Source organism: Salvelinus fontinalis, chromosome 2 (genome assembly GCF_029448725.1).
Source record: "Salvelinus fontinalis isolate EN_2023a chromosome 2, ASM2944872v1, whole genome shotgun sequence".
In the NCBI taxonomy this organism is placed as follows: domain Eukaryota; kingdom Metazoa; phylum Chordata; class Actinopteri; order Salmoniformes; family Salmonidae; genus Salvelinus; species Salvelinus fontinalis.
The window spans coordinates 52,864,416-52,882,103 of NC_074666.1; the positions used below are offsets into that span (position 1 = coordinate 52,864,416).

General features: G+C 42.4%; 1 protein-coding gene across 2 annotated transcripts in view; it reads right to left on the bottom strand.

Annotated features, from left to right (window-relative positions):
- Positions 1-889: 889 nt before the first annotated feature.
- The window catches only part of LOC129821046 (serine/threonine-protein kinase 32A-like), a 76,188-nt gene continuing 59,389 nt past the window's right edge, over positions 890-17,688 (bottom strand). The window contains exons 11-14 of one of the 2 annotated variants that reach the window (XM_055878293.1): positions 16,694-16,822; positions 5,509-5,573; positions 4,937-5,072; positions 890-3,287 (exon numbers count right to left, since the gene is read on the bottom strand). In XM_055878293.1, the coding sequence (XP_055734268.1) occupies positions 4,955-5,072; positions 5,509-5,573; positions 16,694-16,822 (312 nt within the window). In that variant the 3' untranslated portion in view covers positions 890-3,287; positions 4,937-4,954. Of the gene's footprint in view, positions 5,073-5,508; positions 5,574-16,693; positions 16,823-17,688 lie in introns of both variants that reach the window. The other variant, XM_055878284.1, reaches the window with a different exon arrangement.

The window sequence follows — 17,688 nt, forward strand, 5'->3', positions numbered from 1 at the left end:
AGAAAAATCCATTCAGGAAGTAGTTTTTTGGGGGTTTTGTAGTTTTCTATTCAATGCCATTACAGTATCCATTAACTTAGGACTCAAATTGCAGTTTCCACTAGATGTCAACAGTCTTTAGAAATAGTTTCAGGCTTGTATTCTGAAAAATGAGGACGTAAGAGCAGTCTGAATGAGTGGACCCTAAAGTGTCACAGAGCTTTTTCATGCATTTCATGCCTTTCTTGTTCACCTTTTAAATTGACGACGTTATTGTCCGGTTGAAATATTATCGATTATTTAGGCTAAAAACAACCTGAGGATTGAATATAAACATCGTTTGACATGTTTCTATGAACTTTACGGATACAATTTAGATTTTTTTGTCTTCCTGTTTTGACTGTGTTTGAGCCTGTGGATTACTGAACAAAACTGAGGTTTTTGGATGTAAAGAGACTTTATCGAACAAAAGGAACAATAATTGAGTAAATGAATGTCTGCTGAGTGCAACCATATGAAGATCATCAAAGGTAAGGGATTAATTGTATCTCTATTTCTGACTTGTGTAACTGTTCTACTTGGCTGGTTACTGTTTGTAATGATTTGTCTAGTGGGCTATGTTCTCAAATAATCGTAAGGTATGCTTTCGCCGTAAAGCATTTTTTAAATCTGACACCGTGGTTGGATTCACAAGAAGTTAATCTTTAAACCTATGTAAAATATGTTTTGTTTTCTGAATTTTTATAATGAGTATTTCTGTATTTGAATTTGGCGCCCAGCAGTTTCACTGGCTGTTGAAGAGGTGGGACGCTAACGTCTCATGTACCCAAGTTAACACAGACTCATCCAACCGTAGGCATGACACTCCTACAGAAATACAAACAGTGAATGTACACAACAGAGGCATGACCCCGTTTTGAATCCTCAATTTTATTTTAAATACATTATTAACACAGACATAAATAATTAAACGTGAAAGGATTTTTGTAGACACTGTATTTGGTCTGTGTGGGGAGGGGAAAACGGAACATTTGCTGTTAATGGCAGAGAGGTTTGTAACTCTCTTTCTTATTGGTCGATTAACTAATTTACCGCATGGTGATGTCACCACAGAAGGCCAAAACTCCATCCCGCCAAAACAGACTGAAATTTCAGGCAGTCTTTTCAAACAGCGCTTACACTAAAAGTGCATTATCATAATTTTCACAATTTCACAGTATTATTCCAACCTCATAGTGTTGAAATATAAAACACAGATTAATCCTATTTTTGACTGCAGTGGGCCTTTAAGTACACAGGAGCACTACCACGAATAAACACTAGGTGGCACACTAGTGTTTCATTGTAGTTTATCATAGAATATCAACCAGACACGAAGCATGGAGATGGAGGAAAGGCTTGTTTGAAACCGATTTGAAATGGATTTGTCTATTTATCTGCCATCATTAATTATATAGTATTCCCTCTAGTCTCCTGTTGCTGCTAATCAGAAAACCAACACCACACATTATCAAACACAGGTCTAGCATTTAACCCTCTGAGGTATTTCTCTGGCTAACTCATCACGTTGTTTTAAGATACACTTTATTAGTTAACGGAAATGTGTCTTCTGCATTAACCCAACCCCTTCAATAAACACACACAGATACACACAAACACACATTAGGTTGGAGAGGCTGGAGCAGAGGGCAGCATCCAATGAGCAGACTTTAGGGGGTTGAGTCGGCAGTAGGTGGCACCTGTGATATTGACGACAGCAACCCTCCGGTTACCAGCTCACGCCTGCCAGATTCTTCCCCCGTCGGCAATGGGATTCGAACCCGCTTCTCTAACCCTCATTTTTTTGCAGGTTATGTACAGAAAGTCTTCTATCATCTCTCTCTGGAGGGTACGCAGGTGTCAAACTCCTCTCTCTGAGGTCAGGAGGGTGTTCCAGGAGATGGTGATTGCCACTCAGAGTCAGTAGTGTGATTGATATGCTTTTGACTTCCCCCCTAGGAAGAGCCAGACAGGCCTACAACTACAGGATTAATCCCCACCATAACCACTACAACCCCCAGCCTTAGGTCCAATGCAGCCTTTCATTTTTGGGTAACAATTAAGTATCTTACTGTGATTGTTTTCATTTCAAATGGACAAAAAGAAACAAAAATAGCTTCTTTTTCAGATTCTCATGCAAGAATTTAGCTTGGACTGTTCTGAGTGGAGAGGGGGAAACTGAAAATTAGCTGTTATTGGCAGAGAGGTTTGGAACTCTCTTTCTTACTGGTCTATTAACTAATTTACCACATGGTGATGTCACCATGGAAGGCCAAAACTCCATCCCAACAAAAAAGGATGACATTTCAGGCATTCTTTTCAAACAGCTCTTACGCTAAAAGGGCTTTATCATAATTTTCACAATTTCACAGTATTATTCCAACCTCATAGTGTGGAAATATATATATATAAAACACAGGAAAATCATGTTTTTGACTGCACTGCACCTTTAAGAAACCATATAGAGAGGCACAGCTCCAGGTAATAGGACTGAAAAATATACAGGTTCTACCCTAAGTGCTATGTGGTATATCCCAAGGCAGTTTGCACAGGAGGAGCCTAAATACAACTCTTTTCTCTTTTACAACTATGTTTTTTCAGTCTTTTTAACCAATGCCTCCAACTGTTGCCAAATCCACAAAAGGCCACGTTTATCTGGCTATGTATTAAATACGCACAATGAGCAGTCAGTTAGGTAACGCCTGTGAATGTGAAAGGAAACGTTCACCAGTGTTTCTGCTGTTTAAAAGCAGCGCAGTCGTAAAGCACAAGCAGTGGTAAAGGTCGGTGTCCCAAAGAAACGTAATAAATTAAGGCACCAGCTGCTTGACAACAAAACAACAGACAACAAATGACAAACAAAATGCAGTACTCATTTTACAACTCTGCTTTCATTGTGTAATAAACCTAATGCTAGTTTGAATATCTGTACCAAAAAGGGTTGTCAGAAAGGTCCCAGTAGTAGATCTGATAACAAGGGACAGGTAAAGCCTTGGATACGTTTCGAGTTGTATTTCAGAGAGGGTCAAAATAATGGCAAAGCTATTTTCCAAAACACATATTAGACTAGAGGACGGTGAGTTACAGTATAACAAACTGACTACATGATGATCATTCTCTACGTGGGGAAATCCAGTATGTGCTATATAAAAGTTAGAAGGCACATAGGGGAGAGTGGGGTAAGTTGAGCCACCCTTGTTTCTAGGAAACCATACACAAAATGTATCGTTTGACCAAATATTTAGGAAGATGTCATCGTTTCATGGAGTCTGTGAAGGAAGAAACCACATGGGGAAAAAATGGTAAGCAAGTTAGGTCCAAATAAACAAATAAACCAAAGTAGATCATTTTAAGATTGTTCTATACATCAGTTGGGGTCTTTATAAGCTTCAATATGAAGTCCGAAACCTAGCATGAAAGTGCATCCTTGAAGCTGTGTGGGATAAAATAGTCAAAATGTTTGCCTTGGGGTAAGTTGAGCCAATAGCAAGTTGAGCAAGTGTTTTTTTCCATGGCATAATGCAAGGTATTATCGCTGGGATATGAGGTAACAACAGATCCTGGCCTATGTTAAAAGTGTTTACAAAAGTACAAAGTGTTTGTTAGGTTTTAAACCTGTGTTAAAAGATCCTTAAAATGATTAAAATACAAAAAAGTTTTTGTGATGGATTGTGTTTGGGAAATAAAGATAGACATGGTTTTAAAAAGGTAGCGGTATTATTTCATTCAGTACAGAAATATGTAGTCGGCTTAACTTGCTTAACCTGTCCCGGGGCTCAATTTACCCCATTCCCCAGGGTAAGTTGTGCCAAGAGACCACTTTTTTTTTAACAAGATATGTTTTCAAAAGTATAACGTTTGACATGAATTCGGATTATTTGATTCACAACATCCTGAAATATATGTAGATATCTTTATTGGAAAGAATACTATATTTCCCTTGGCAGACTGATGCTGAATGTAACAAATGGTTCAAGTTCCCCCACTCTCCTCTACCGGCACCCCTCTAAAGGCACCCCTCTATAAACCAGAAGAGAATGAGGATTCATCTACTCCTCTTTGACCTCTGTGCATAAACGCTACAACTAATGGAGAAGCGTATGCAAATCATGTTTCTGTGCGGAACAGACAATACCTATCTATTCGTCAATAAAGATTGACGTACAAATATCCATGTCGAGCACCAGTCATTTTGGTTTGCTTGAGAGGCACATCGATGCCTAATCATTTCACAGAGACGTATTACGTTCAGCAGCTAGCGCTCAAGCCTACAGTGGTTCTCTTTGTCTTCGAAGAGGAATCTGTGGTTGGAGTCTTGAAAACAAAGGCCTCATATCTCATCTCTAATCCTAATTCATTTTGTGTGACGCTACTCACAACCCCTCTCTCTTCCAAAAGCAAGTCAGCACCGTTTCACTGCAGACGTAGTCTCCTACTTGTCAACATTATGCTTCATTTCCTGCCTGGCCTGAGACTAGCCTCAGCATAACAGGCATGGTGACTGTATCCTGTCTGGCTCTGCTCTCTGCTGGGTTTGTAGTTAAGTAATTTCCTGGGCCTGGCTAACTTGGTGGAGGGAGGAGAGCTCTGGGGGACCATAGTGCATCAGGCCAGAGCAGGTCAGATCAGGGTAGAGTGTGAGGAGGGCTGCCCACTGAGAGGCACGTCCCCCATCATATGAAAAGTGAAAAGAGCCAGGGTCTATCTGTCTGTCTAGGTCAGCTGCCTCTCACTCTGTAAAGTAGTAGTCTATGTGAGCTCCTGAAGTCTGGGGTCTGGGCATAATAGCTGTCTGTTGGGGGAATGTGTCAGGGTTAAAGGTCAATCTGAGTGCCCTGCGCCGGACAGGGGAGAGGGGAAGTGGACGATTGGTTAGTAGTGATCTACAGGCTGTGGCCAGGTTAGCGTGGCGACTTACGGCTCAAGCCGTAGTCCGCTATCCTGATATGTCGGCTGCCGGGTCCACGTTGTTGTTCTGTCCATCTTCGATAGCCTTGTTCTTCTCTGTCGTGGTGAGGTCTGCTACCTCTGTGTCTGCCACAGCCTTCTTTGACCTATCAAGAGAAGGACAAAAGCTTGATTTCTTGCTTTCTCGTAATATGATATGTAAATAAATGTTTTTGTTCATGAGATTCTATCATGACATGTTACTCAGTATTAGGGGACACGTTCAAGATTCATTATTGCAACTTTTTCTGTAAATACGTCCTGTTGCCTGTGGCCCAATACTTTTGCCGTACGCCATCTAAAATATTCCTAACTGTTCAGCTGAGCTTGATTGGATGGATGGAACAGTTCTCTGGCAACTCACATTGAAACTGGACATCAAATCTGGGCGATTTTAGACAAAACTCAGGACGACAGCGGGCGCCACATTTTGGTGTTAATGTAGGCCACCGGACTATATACTGTATCTCCTTTAGGACATATACTGAGTCTCATTTAGGACATATACTGAGTCTCATTTAGGACATATACTGAGTCTCCTACCTTTCTCTGTTGAAGATGATGAAGTCCCTCTCCACATTGTTCAGGCGCTGCTGGAGCTGACCGTTCTAGGGAATCAACAGAGGTTTGAGAACACACACACACACACACACACACACAAACACAGTCATCTTTTTTAAGACATTAAAGATCCTACAGTTATGCGACCCAGATAACGGTTGTTGGGACTCGGAGAAATGAAGAAGTAGGTAGATGGATGCAGTTTCGTAAAACTTGAAAAGGAAATACACGACCTCTCTCACAGCTCCACTTGCCCTACACTGACAGTGTCACACATTTAGATATGCTAATAATGTGAGAACAAAAACACCTCCATGACGACCTGTCCCGGCAGCTATATGGCGTTATGACAGGCGTGTTCTCGCTCTCTCTGGGCGGTGGGTTAGTGGTAGGCAGACTGATGGGGCCAGATTGGGCCTCAGACGCCTCGCCACTATAAGTTTGTTGACCCCCTTTACAGGCCTGCCAATCAGCCTGGAGAGCTAGTACAGGTGCTCTCAGAGTGGGGCGCCAGACCCTGGCAGACAAGAGAAGTAGAGCACAGAAGGAGAGAGAGAGAGAGACAAAGGCCTAGGGGGTAAGGGTAGCTTACGGAGGGCTTGGTTTTTCATCATATCAAACAGAAAACAAGCAATTGTTACATGAAAATAAGTTCTAAATAGGAGGGGGACCAGCATCATCTCACCTCTCGTTTCATGATGGGCATATTGACACATGTAGCCTACATGGAGTTTGTTTAACGCACATCCAAAACGGGAGTTGGCTCAAATAATGTAGTCCTACAATACATGTAGGCTAGACAAAAAAGGGATGTCCCTTGCTGTTCCCAAACTCCATCTTTTAATAAAGCTTTGGTGATTCAGATTTATTCAAAGCAGTCTCACAAGCCAAACCCTTTATTGATAGGCGTGGCTACTTGGCGAACGCATCGGGCAAGACAAATGAAACCCAACATGAAAAAAAACATGTTTTTATGTTTATTAAAACGAGGGTTAATGGCCCAAAAATAACATCTCTCTTGTTCCATGAGCATAAGGGCACTGTGCATCATGGCTGGATAGGTTGTGCTTCCGCTCACAAAATCAAGGCGTTACTGCTAAGACCTGCTTTTCATTGGTCTTAAAATTCCCGAAATGCGCTGGATGAAATTGACATTTTTGCACTCGTTTTCATGAACACAACTCAAATATTGCCACCCCTCCCACCTCATTGCAAGCATACAGATTAGGGGTTGCGAAGGGAGGGTATATTTACTGCCAACTTTTGAAGTTTAGTTGTCTGTAACTCTGGACCTCTGTGTGGCCTTATCACATGTAAAATATATGAAGAAATTGAACAAGATTATTTAAAAAATTAAATATATAATGGCAAACCATCAACCTAGTGAATACCGTTAGTGTTTAATTTGAGGTTTGGACTTGTATTTATTTGACTATGACAATATGCAATAGTGTTTTGGCTTCAAACTGGTGGCAGTTGAGAAAAAAGTAAATAGTTGAAAGAGGTGCAGAATTATTTGAAAATAATGCCATTGTTGATTAGGTACTTTAATTTTTTTTTTAATTAGGCTATTTTCTTGAACCATTGGGTCTATCTACTAGAAACTCATGCACAATAAATTAATACTCAAATCAAATCGTACTTGTCACATGTGCCGAAATGCTTACTTACAAACCCTTAACCAACAATGCAGATTTAAGAAAATAGAGTTGAGAAAATATTTACTAAATGAACTAAAGTAAAAAAATATATAAAATTAAAATTAACTCAATAAAATAACAATAATGAGGCTATATATGCTATATAAGTTTGATTCTGCAGAAACATAGAAAAGATTATCTATTGCACTATAGATTGTAACGGACTCTTTCGCTCTCCTATAATCTGATCAGAATGATGAGTACAAGTCCATGTGCGGGGGTACAGGTTAGCCAAGGTCATTTGTACATGTAGGTAGGGGTAAAGTGACTATGCATACATAATAAACAGTGAGTAGCAGCAGTGTAAAAACAAAGAGGGGGTGTCAATGCAAATAGTCCGGGTGGCCATTTGATTCATTGTTCAGCAGTCTTATGGCTTGGGGGTAGAAGCTGTTGAGGCGCCTTTTGGACCTAGACTTGGTGCTCCGGTACCGCTTGCCGTGAAGTAGCAGAGAGAACTGTCTATGACTTGGGTGACTGGAGTCTTTTACAATTTTTTGGGCCTTCCTCTGACACTGCCTAGTATATAGTCCTGGATGGCAGGAAGCTTGGCCCCAGTGATGTAATGGGCTGTACGCACTACCCTCTGTAGTACCTTGGTATTTTGGTATTTTATTAGAAACCTTACGGTCGGTTGCCGAGTAGTTGCCATACCAGGCGGTGAGGCAACCGGTCAAGATGCTCTCAATGGTGCAGCTGTAGAATGTTTTGAGGATCTAGGGACCCATACTAAACCTTTTCAGTCTCCTGAGGGGGAAAGGGCGTTGTCGTGCCCTCTTCAAGACTGTCTTGGTGTGTTTGGGCCATGATAGTTTGTTGGTAATGTGGACACCAAGGACCTTGAAACTCTCTACCCGCTCCACTACAGCCCTGTCAATGTGAATGGGGGAGTGATCAGCCCTCCTTTTTCTGAAATCCAAGATCAGCTCATTTGTCTTGCTCAGGTTGAGGGAGAGATTGTTGTCCTGTCACCACACTGCCAGGTCTCTGACCTGCTCCCTATAGGCTGTCTCATCGTCATCGGTGATCAGGCCTACCACCGTTGTGCTGTCAGCAAACTTAATGATGGTTCTGGAGTCGTGCTTAGCTATGCAGTCGTGGGTGAACAGGGGGTACAGGAGGGGACTAAGTATACACCCCTGAGGGGCCCCTGTGTTGAGGATCAGCTGGGCAGATGTTTAGTCCCAGGGTCCTTAGCTTAGTGATGAGCTTTGTGGGCACTATGGTGTTGAGGGCTGAGCTGTAGTCAATGAACAGCATTCTCACATAGGTGTTCCTTTTGTCAAGATGGGAAAGGGCAGTGTGGAGTGCGATTGAGATTGCGTAATCTGTGGATCTGTTGGGGAATTGGAGTGGGGCTAGGGTTTCCGGGATGAAGCACTTCATGGCTACCAATGTGAGTGCTATGGGGAGGTAGTCATATATTACCAAAATTACGAAAGATTCCGGTAACTTTCCTAAATGACCCGTAGCTTTGCAACAACAGTGCTGATATTAGACAAGTACATTTCCAAACCTGGCGGATATTGTGGAAAATGCCAGAGCACCAGATTTACTTGATGAAATTCCTGACTAACATGCGGATGGCACTTGCGCCGCCGTAGCGCCAGCCAAAAATAGAGCCCAGACAGACAGACAGACAGACAGACAGGGGTGGTATGGGATGAGCTCTCCACCTGTAGAACGAGAACCCCCTGTGGAGCAGAGAAGGCAGCCAGGCTGAGCAGCGTAGTGGAAGTTCAGAAGTTAATTATGCCCAGCTGTTTGATTAAACATTTCATTTTACAAAATTAACCTCGAGCGATCTTTCTGTTAGCCGTTTTCCAGGATGGTAAAAATACAGTTGACGTCATTGTCTATTTCAATTGTACAGATATGGCCTCAAGACGTCAATTCGGTGACATCATTGTGTATAATAACTCTCTGACAGCCATACAGTTGGTTCTGACCGTTACAGATTCCGCCTGAGTCGGGTGAATGGAGGATGGAATGTGCATACTGAACCAATGGATCCTCGGATGACGCGATCGCCATCGCACTGCACACTGCACTATCCCATTGGGACAAGAGGAATACTTACGTAAGAATGCTGTTCATCGACTGCTGCTCAGCCTTCAACACCATAGTGCCCTCCAAGCTCATTACTAAACTCAGGGCCCTGGGTCTGAACCCCACCTTGTGCAAATAGGTCCTGGACTTCCTGACGGGCCAACCCCAATTGTTGAAGGTAGATAACAGCACCTCTGCAAAGCTGATCCTCAACACGGGGGCCCCACAAAGGTGCGTGCTCAGCCCCCTCCTGCACTCCCTGTTCACCGATGACCGCGTGGTCCCGCACGCGACAAGTTTTCTGATGATACAACAGTGGTAGACCTGATTACCAACAATGACAAGACAGGGAGGAGGAGGTGAGGGCCCTGACAGAGTGGTGCCAGGAAAATAACCTCTCCCTCAACATCAACAAAATGAAGCAGCTGATTGTGGACTACAGGAGACAGCAGAGAGAGCAGGTCCCCATACACAGTGGAGAGGGTGAAAAGCTTCAAGTTCCTTGGCGTGCACATCACTGACAACCTGAAATAGTCCATCCACACAAACAGGAGGCTGAAGAAATTTGGCTTGGCCCCTGACCCTCACGAACTTCTACAGATGCACCATTGAGAGCATCATGTTGGGCTGTATCACCGCCTGGTACGGCAACTGCACTGTCCTCAACCACAGGACTCTCCAGAGGGTGATGTGGTCAGCCCAACCCGTCACCGGGGGCACACTGCCTGCCCTCCAGGACATCTACAGCACCCGGTGTCACAGGAAGGCCAAGACGATCATCAAGGACCTCAGCCTCCTGAGCCACGGTCTGTTCACCCCGCAACCATCTAGAAGGCAGAGACAGTACAGGTGCATCAAAGCTGACCCTGAGAGACTGAAAAACAGCTTCTATCTCCAGGCCATCAGACTTTTAAATAGCCACCACTAGCCGGCCTCCGCCCAGCATCCTGCCCTGAACTTAGTCATTGTTACAAGCCGGTACCACCCAGTACTCTTCCCTGCACCTTAGAAACTGCTTCCCTATGTACATAGACATTGAACACTGGTCACTTTAATTGTGTTTAAATACTGTTTAACCCACCTCATATGTATATACTGTATTCAGTCAAGGCTCATCCTATATTACTACTGCTGTACACACCTTTTATTTTCATATACTGTCTACACTGTCTATACACACCATTATATACATATACACTGAGTGTACAAAACATTAATAACACCTTCCTAATATTGAGTTGTACCTCCTTTTGCATCGGGGTATAAACTCTACAAGGTGTCGAAAGCGTTCCACAGAGATGCTGGCCCATGTTGAGTCAAGTTGGCTGGATGTCCTTTGGGTGGTGAACCATTCTTGATACACACTGGAAACTGGCACCTACTACCGTACCCCATTCAAAGGAACTTAAATCTCTTATCTTGCCCATTCACACTCTGAATGGCACACATACACAATCCATGTCTCAATTGTCTCAAGGCTTAAAAATCCGTCTTTAACCCCCCCTTCCTTCCTCTACACTGATTGAAATAGATTTAACAGATGACATCAATAAGGGATCATACTGTAGCTTTCACTTGGATTCACCTGGTCAGACTGTCATGAAAATGTCTTGTACACTCAGAGTATATGTATTTATATTCCGCACTCTGACATTGCTCTTTCTGATTTCTTAATTTATTTCATTTGGTTGGGATTTGTGTTTATTGTTTTGTATCATTAGGTATTACTGTACTGTTGGAGCTTGAAACAAAAGCTGCAACTACGGTAAAATCTGCAAAATATGTGTGCCCGACCAATACAATTTCATTCGGAAGGATGGGCCTATGTATGCTGTTCACGACAAAACAAGTCCAATTTCCCACAGCATTATCTGTGATTTAATTGAGCAAATTCTACTGTCCATTATAGGTTCAACAGCAGAGGGAGAGAGAGAGGGGGAGGAGAGAGATGTAGGGAGATAGAGAACATTGTAGAGGCTGAGAAGAAGACAGAAAATAAGAGAGAGAGAGGATTGCGGAGTCAAACACGTCTCTGGGGAGGAAGAAATAGAGAGGGGGAGGAAGGGGGAGACAGGGAGAAAGGAGGAAGCCTGAGGCAATGAGCCAGCAGCAGGGTGAGATATTTGGGCAACGCCCCGCCTGCCATTCATATAATATTGATCTGCACTGCTTTAGAAATGGTTACACGTAATGGGTCTCTCCGTCTTTCTCTCTCTCTCTCTCTCTGCGCTACAGGCAAGATAATTATGTGTCCTCCTTCCTCTCCACAAGTGGTCCCAGAGGTCCCTCCGTAAGCACACAAACACACACTCATGCATGCACGAAGAAACACAAGCATGCGCACAATGTTATTTTCCCATTTTAGATAGTTGTGGGGGGAAAAGTACGCTCGGCTCACTGGTTTTATTTAAAAATACATGTAGTTAAGTGCACTTCCAGCTAGAAGGCATGTATGAAGCATTCTTAGTATGGTTCACAAAATAGAACTGGAAGGCCCAATGCTTTGAGGTTCCTATCTCCAAGACGTTGAACAGTATTCTTTATGCCACTGGGCATAAACTGGTTAAATCCAACGTAATTTGGCAACGTGTTGTGAAATTGAATCTCCTTGGAAAATACATTGGATTTGAAAAAAGTCATCAACCTAAACTGTTGTTCTGAGGGTACAATTTCAACCACAGGATTATGTGTTGCATTTTTACCTTGAAAACAACGTCAGCTCTTCAACGTAATATCCACCATAAGAAAAAAACGATAGGCTAAGCAGCAGGGATGTCATGCACCCCCGCAATTTGAGGGGGCACAAAGTACGTGAGGATGGCTGGAGAGTGGCTAAACATAGGATCAATACGTTTTATCTGACTGTGACTGCCGATAACTTCAGAACGAAGTTGACTGCAAATACAAAATTGCCTAAGTATTTGCAATTGTTACAAACAAGTGAAGGATAGAATGATGCCTCAAATGAAAACCAAGATGATACATAGGCTACATGGGCCTGTATAGGCTAATTTAATCATATTTAAATCTATTTCATGTTCAATCAATTGAATTGTATTTTGTGACTAGGCTACTGTCTGTCATTTTTGCCAAAATGTGTTTCATGATCAGTGACAACATTTGCGCAATGCTCTGCCCAATCTGTGATTTACTGCATTATTATTTGGTAAGCATAATAAGTCGCCTCAATATCCTATTTGCAGCCCTGGGTGGTAATATCGCTCACGTGGAATGATTCTAATGTTAAGGTAAGATTTGAATGGAGAAAGCTGGTCTGAGAGCATCTCTGCTTTTCTTTTGATCCTTTCAGTATCGACGCATGGTGTAACAACGCACTTAGTGAACATTCTCTCTACGTGCATGTTTGGGAAACACTTAAAAAGCTGCCTCGTGAATAATGATGCATCTGGTACTATCGTCATAGTGCTTAAGTTACATCGCAACTGGGAAACGAGGCCCAGGGCTAGCTAAAGCCAGCTTCATAAAATTGCTAGGTGTCCAGTTGTACTACTGGAAAACCCCCCAAAATATACAGTATATAATCATTTTACAGGACAAATCTGAGGGGGCACAGGGCCTATGGGCATGACGCCTCTGCTAGCCGGCACCTCCTTTAAGGAGAGTTTATCTATCTACATCTATCCCTTCAGTCTCCCGCCCAGGGTTTTATCCAAACCCAGCACTGCTTAGCTTTGATATTTGTCACTTACTATTACCAATGTGCTATCGTGAGAATGATTGTTGAACAATCTCCAATTAATAGATTCAGTGTTGCTATCGAAGTCTTTCCAAAGGGTATGTTCAACAGAGCAAATGAAATGTAACCATACTTCAGCAATCACATATCATCAATGATGCTAGTTAGGTCTATATACAGTAGCATTTGGGAAGTAATCAACAGCTATTGTTTAAATTCAGCCCAGGATGAAACAATACATATAGGCAATGTTCGTTCTAATGTTTTTCGTCAGTGAGCAAATTTCAGGTCTGCTGAGCGCAAACTTGAACTTTGTGAAAATTCTGTGCAACGCCCGGTGCGCGTTTACTGTGAACACTGAGGCTGTACCCGCTTTAAGTTAGTTTTAACAGTGGTCAAGTAGGCTACTGTAGCTATTTGATGATAATGTAGGCCTACCAGAGTGGTCTACCATCAAAAACAATGGAGAAAATGCATCCCATAACATTTTAACATGGAAAACACAGCCCCTCTAGAAATGCACATATTTTATGCTCTTGTAGGAAGCAATCACTCCCCCATCGCAGACTACAAAGTATCTATAACTGAGCTAAAAACTCACTAACTAGCAAAGGATATGAACGTATGTACACACGTCACTACATGTAGCTCTCACTTTGATCTCAAAACAAGCGCATCTACTCATGACCGCTCATACTGTAAAAACAGTCCAGTTCAAAGTGAATGGCACAGATCCATATATGCCAACGGTCTATTTGCATATAGGCTTACTAAAGCTCTGATTGGTTATGGCTCACCAGTTTCTGTAGAGTACGGACCTGAGTCATGCCTGTAATGCAATAAAATCCTACTCCGATGCATTCAGCCTAAAACAACATCTCTTGCATCGTTAGTTTTGCATACTAAATCTTGCATAGTTTGTTATTTATTTGCCTTGAAAGTGGCTAATGTTGCGTTGATTCAATCACAATTCTCACAGTAAAGAGAAACATTGATAGAGTTAACTAATGGGGAAAACTCTAGAAAGTTGAGTGAAGTTCAATCTCGTGCTTCTCTGCATGGGGAGATTTATTTTGCGGGACAGTCCCGCATGCAGCTTAGAGGGAACATTGCATATAGGCCTCAGGTTTCAAGCTTAAGTTGATTTAAAATGGAATCTACAAGTTATAATAAATATGTTGGACTCAGGTCTCCATCTCAACAAAACATAAAAGTTAAATAATATGATTCAATCAAATCAAACTGTATTTGAAGTGCATTTAAATTTTGATTTGATTTGATTTAGTCCGATACTTTAACTTAGATTTTTGGTTGAAGTGTAGACGTGAATCCAATACATCAATTATTAACTTGTAGACAGACTGGAATTAAAGCCAGACTCAGTGGCAAAGATGGAACTATCCAAGCAGAAAATACATATCTTTCAAATGTTGATATTTGATTGCGTTGACAACCAAACACAATTCAATATCACTTTTGCAATGCAAGTTAACAAATTACATGTTGGATACAAGTCTTCCATTTCAACCAAAAATACAAGTTAAAGAATAGGATTAAGCCAGTGACTCAGATGGAACTATCTTAGTGGTAGATACATCTCTGATAAATGTTGATATTTGGTTGCGTTGTCAGCCAAACACAATTCAAGATTACTTTTGTAAGACAGCCTAATGTTAAGGCCATCTTACAAACTAATGTAACAGTATTTATTCAAAATGAGCAACACATCCATGGCCACATTTTGAGGTTACTATAACAATAAATGCCTTATGTAATCACAGAAAGCGTGCATGTTCAGGGCTGCAGGTTTGTGCAAATCTTCCCAATTGCTAAAAGAATCTGCACAGAATCTCAAACAGCACTGTTCACTTGCACCATGTACTTCAATGTAATTTCAACTAGCTGCAATCCAGGTAATTTGGCTGTGCTATTAGATGAAACACAGTGATAACAAATTAAGTTGTATAAATAAACAAATAGATCTGTCAGTGTATTGCCATTTGAACGTTGGTGTGCTTTTAAATGGTTGAAAGCACAGTGAGAAAACATTTAGGTGACAACTAAACCAAAAATCAGATCATTGATTTTCCATTGGAACTTGGTTGTGCTTTTAGATGGTTGAAAGCATAGTGAGAACACATTGGGAATTCAACAAACTTTTGGCTGTCTTTTGAGTGGGTGAAAACAGGTTGGAATCGCATTGATCAATGTATCTACCAAATATTACCCAACTCACCACATTGAAACGAGGTGGTGTGCCCAGTGGGTTAATACACTTACTTCATTACTATAGAGCATTTCAGTTTGTGTGAATAAACCTTCTACATTAACCCAGGGAAGAAGAATCTGCATCATGTCTTTCTAAAGCACTGTGAGATTCACAGAGCTCCACTTGGGCGAGTTCCCACAAAAGTTGTCAGCTTCCATAAAACATGACTCAATTTGGGGCCAGCTCTGGCTTATTATTGCTACTGACGAACAAGATTTGTGCCCATTCCACCCAAATGTATTACCTCTATTGGAAAAGAGTCACATAAAATCTATTTAATGTAGCTGACAACGGAGAGAATCTAAACTGAGAAACTGATATACTTTATAATGGCCCTTGACACGAGGCGTTTAGTCGATGGTTCCTGATTAGCCGATGGAGTCCCTCGGATCATGTGCATTCATGTGCACCACCTCGTGTTGGGTAAACAACATTTAAAAGGCTGTAACTCGATCACTCACACTGGGATGGCAAACAGAAGCAGTCTGCTGCACTGAATGAGAAATAGAAAGTAGAGAAGCTGCACGAGGAGGGAGGGAGTAGGAGGGGTGCTGACTGGTTCATTAAATGGTTACCCGGACTTTCACCCCCTATCTGCAGTACATGTACAAATTACCTCAATCAATCACCCCAACTATCTCGTACCCCAGTATGCTGACTTGGTACTGGTATATACCATGTATATTTCCTCGTTATTGTTATTTTATTGTGTTACTATTTTATTTGATCTATTTGTAAATGTTCTTACTTTTTAACTGCATTGTTGGGAAAGGGCTCGTAAGTAAACACTTCACTGTAAACTCTACACTTGTTGTATTCGGCCACATGTGACAAATACCATTTGATTTGAACAAGTGGCATCATTAACAACATGGCCCCCAGCAGCAGTCACAGCAGCCAGTCCAGGACACAGCAGCACTCTCAGTAAACGGTGGAGGATGCTTGATGAATGCCCACCACCACGGAAAAAGCACATTTAATGAAATCACTGATGCCAATCTTTCCAGCTCTTTTTCGTGTGTGGTTTGTGTGTCTGTATGTGTGTGTGTTTTACCCCCCCCCCCCCTCTCTTACTGGGGGATCAAATTAACCTTTGGGTGTTTTCCTCACGGTCGGCGTAAACACCGAGAGGACTTGGCTGATTTATGTGGACGTACAGAAAGTGTGAAGGAGAGAAAAAAATTGAAAAAAGAGAGAGAGTGATTGCATTCTTCACATTCTCCTTCTCCCTCACGCATGGAAAGTCCACATCGTTCATTTACTCAGATAAGAAAAGTGCTTCTTCCATCAATTACATCCACGCGGGACATATTTAAGGGACAAACTAAAGGCCACTTATCACCTGCTGCCGAGCTAAATGGACACACATATGGTTCTTGTAACTGATGGTGAGCTCTGGAAGGAAGTGGAACCATTGAGAGGTAGGGGTTTGTTGTTAGGGTGAGGCTTTACCTGGGGGGACCCATTGGAGCCCTGCTCTCTGGTCTTCCTGGCTAGTCTTTTCTTTTTCTTGTGCAGCGGTTTGGACTCCAGGATCATCTCCTCCAGCTCAAAGGTGGGGTCGCAGTTGAGCCTCCGCCTCTGGAAGAGGAACAGAAGGCCACAACAAAGGATGAACATTTAAAGGGGCAATCTGGGATTTGAAATAGATCATAGCGGCCACCCTGCCACAGTTGTTGGTAAGGAGCTGAGGAAGAAACACAATACAGGATGAAGCATTTATTCTATAGAGCGAGGATGTCGATTCAATCGATCGACCTTCCCTATCTCTCCTACCTGGCCGGCTGTAGTGACCACAGGGAATTCACTCTATAATCACACACCACAGGGAATCAGATACTGTAATTTCCTGTTAGCTTGGTAACCAATGACAGCCTGTAGTGTTGCTGTTATCAGTCAACAGCTGATAGTCCCCTTGAATCAGTGTCCATTCATCGTTCAACTCCTCCATGAGCTGTCAGGTACGAAGCGAGGGTTCACAAGTCAAAGCTCCGCTCCCTGGCACCAAACGATCGGGTGTTGGAGGTTGGGACAAGCTTGGCTTGGTTTGGTAAGGTTGTGCAAGGATGGGAGGTAGGTACAACCTCAGCTTACTGTGCCAACCGAACAGCTCGACCTACTGCATGACGGCTGATGACGCCACTGCCTTGCATGCATCATTTTACCTGCTTGTCACACACCTGCTTCCTAACACCTGAGGAGATGCAGAGGCTGTATGTGTATGTGTATGTGTATGTGTATGTGTATGTGTATGTGTATGTGTAATGTGTGTGTGTGTGTGTGTGTGTGTGTGTGTGTGTGTGTGTGTGTGTGTGTGTGTGTGTGTGTGTGTGTGTGTGTGTGTGTGTGTGTGTGTGTGTGTGTGTGTGTGTCTGTGTGTGTGTGTGTGTGTGTGTCTGTGTGTGTGTGTAAGAGGCATGAGCTCTAATGACCCGTAACGGCCTCCT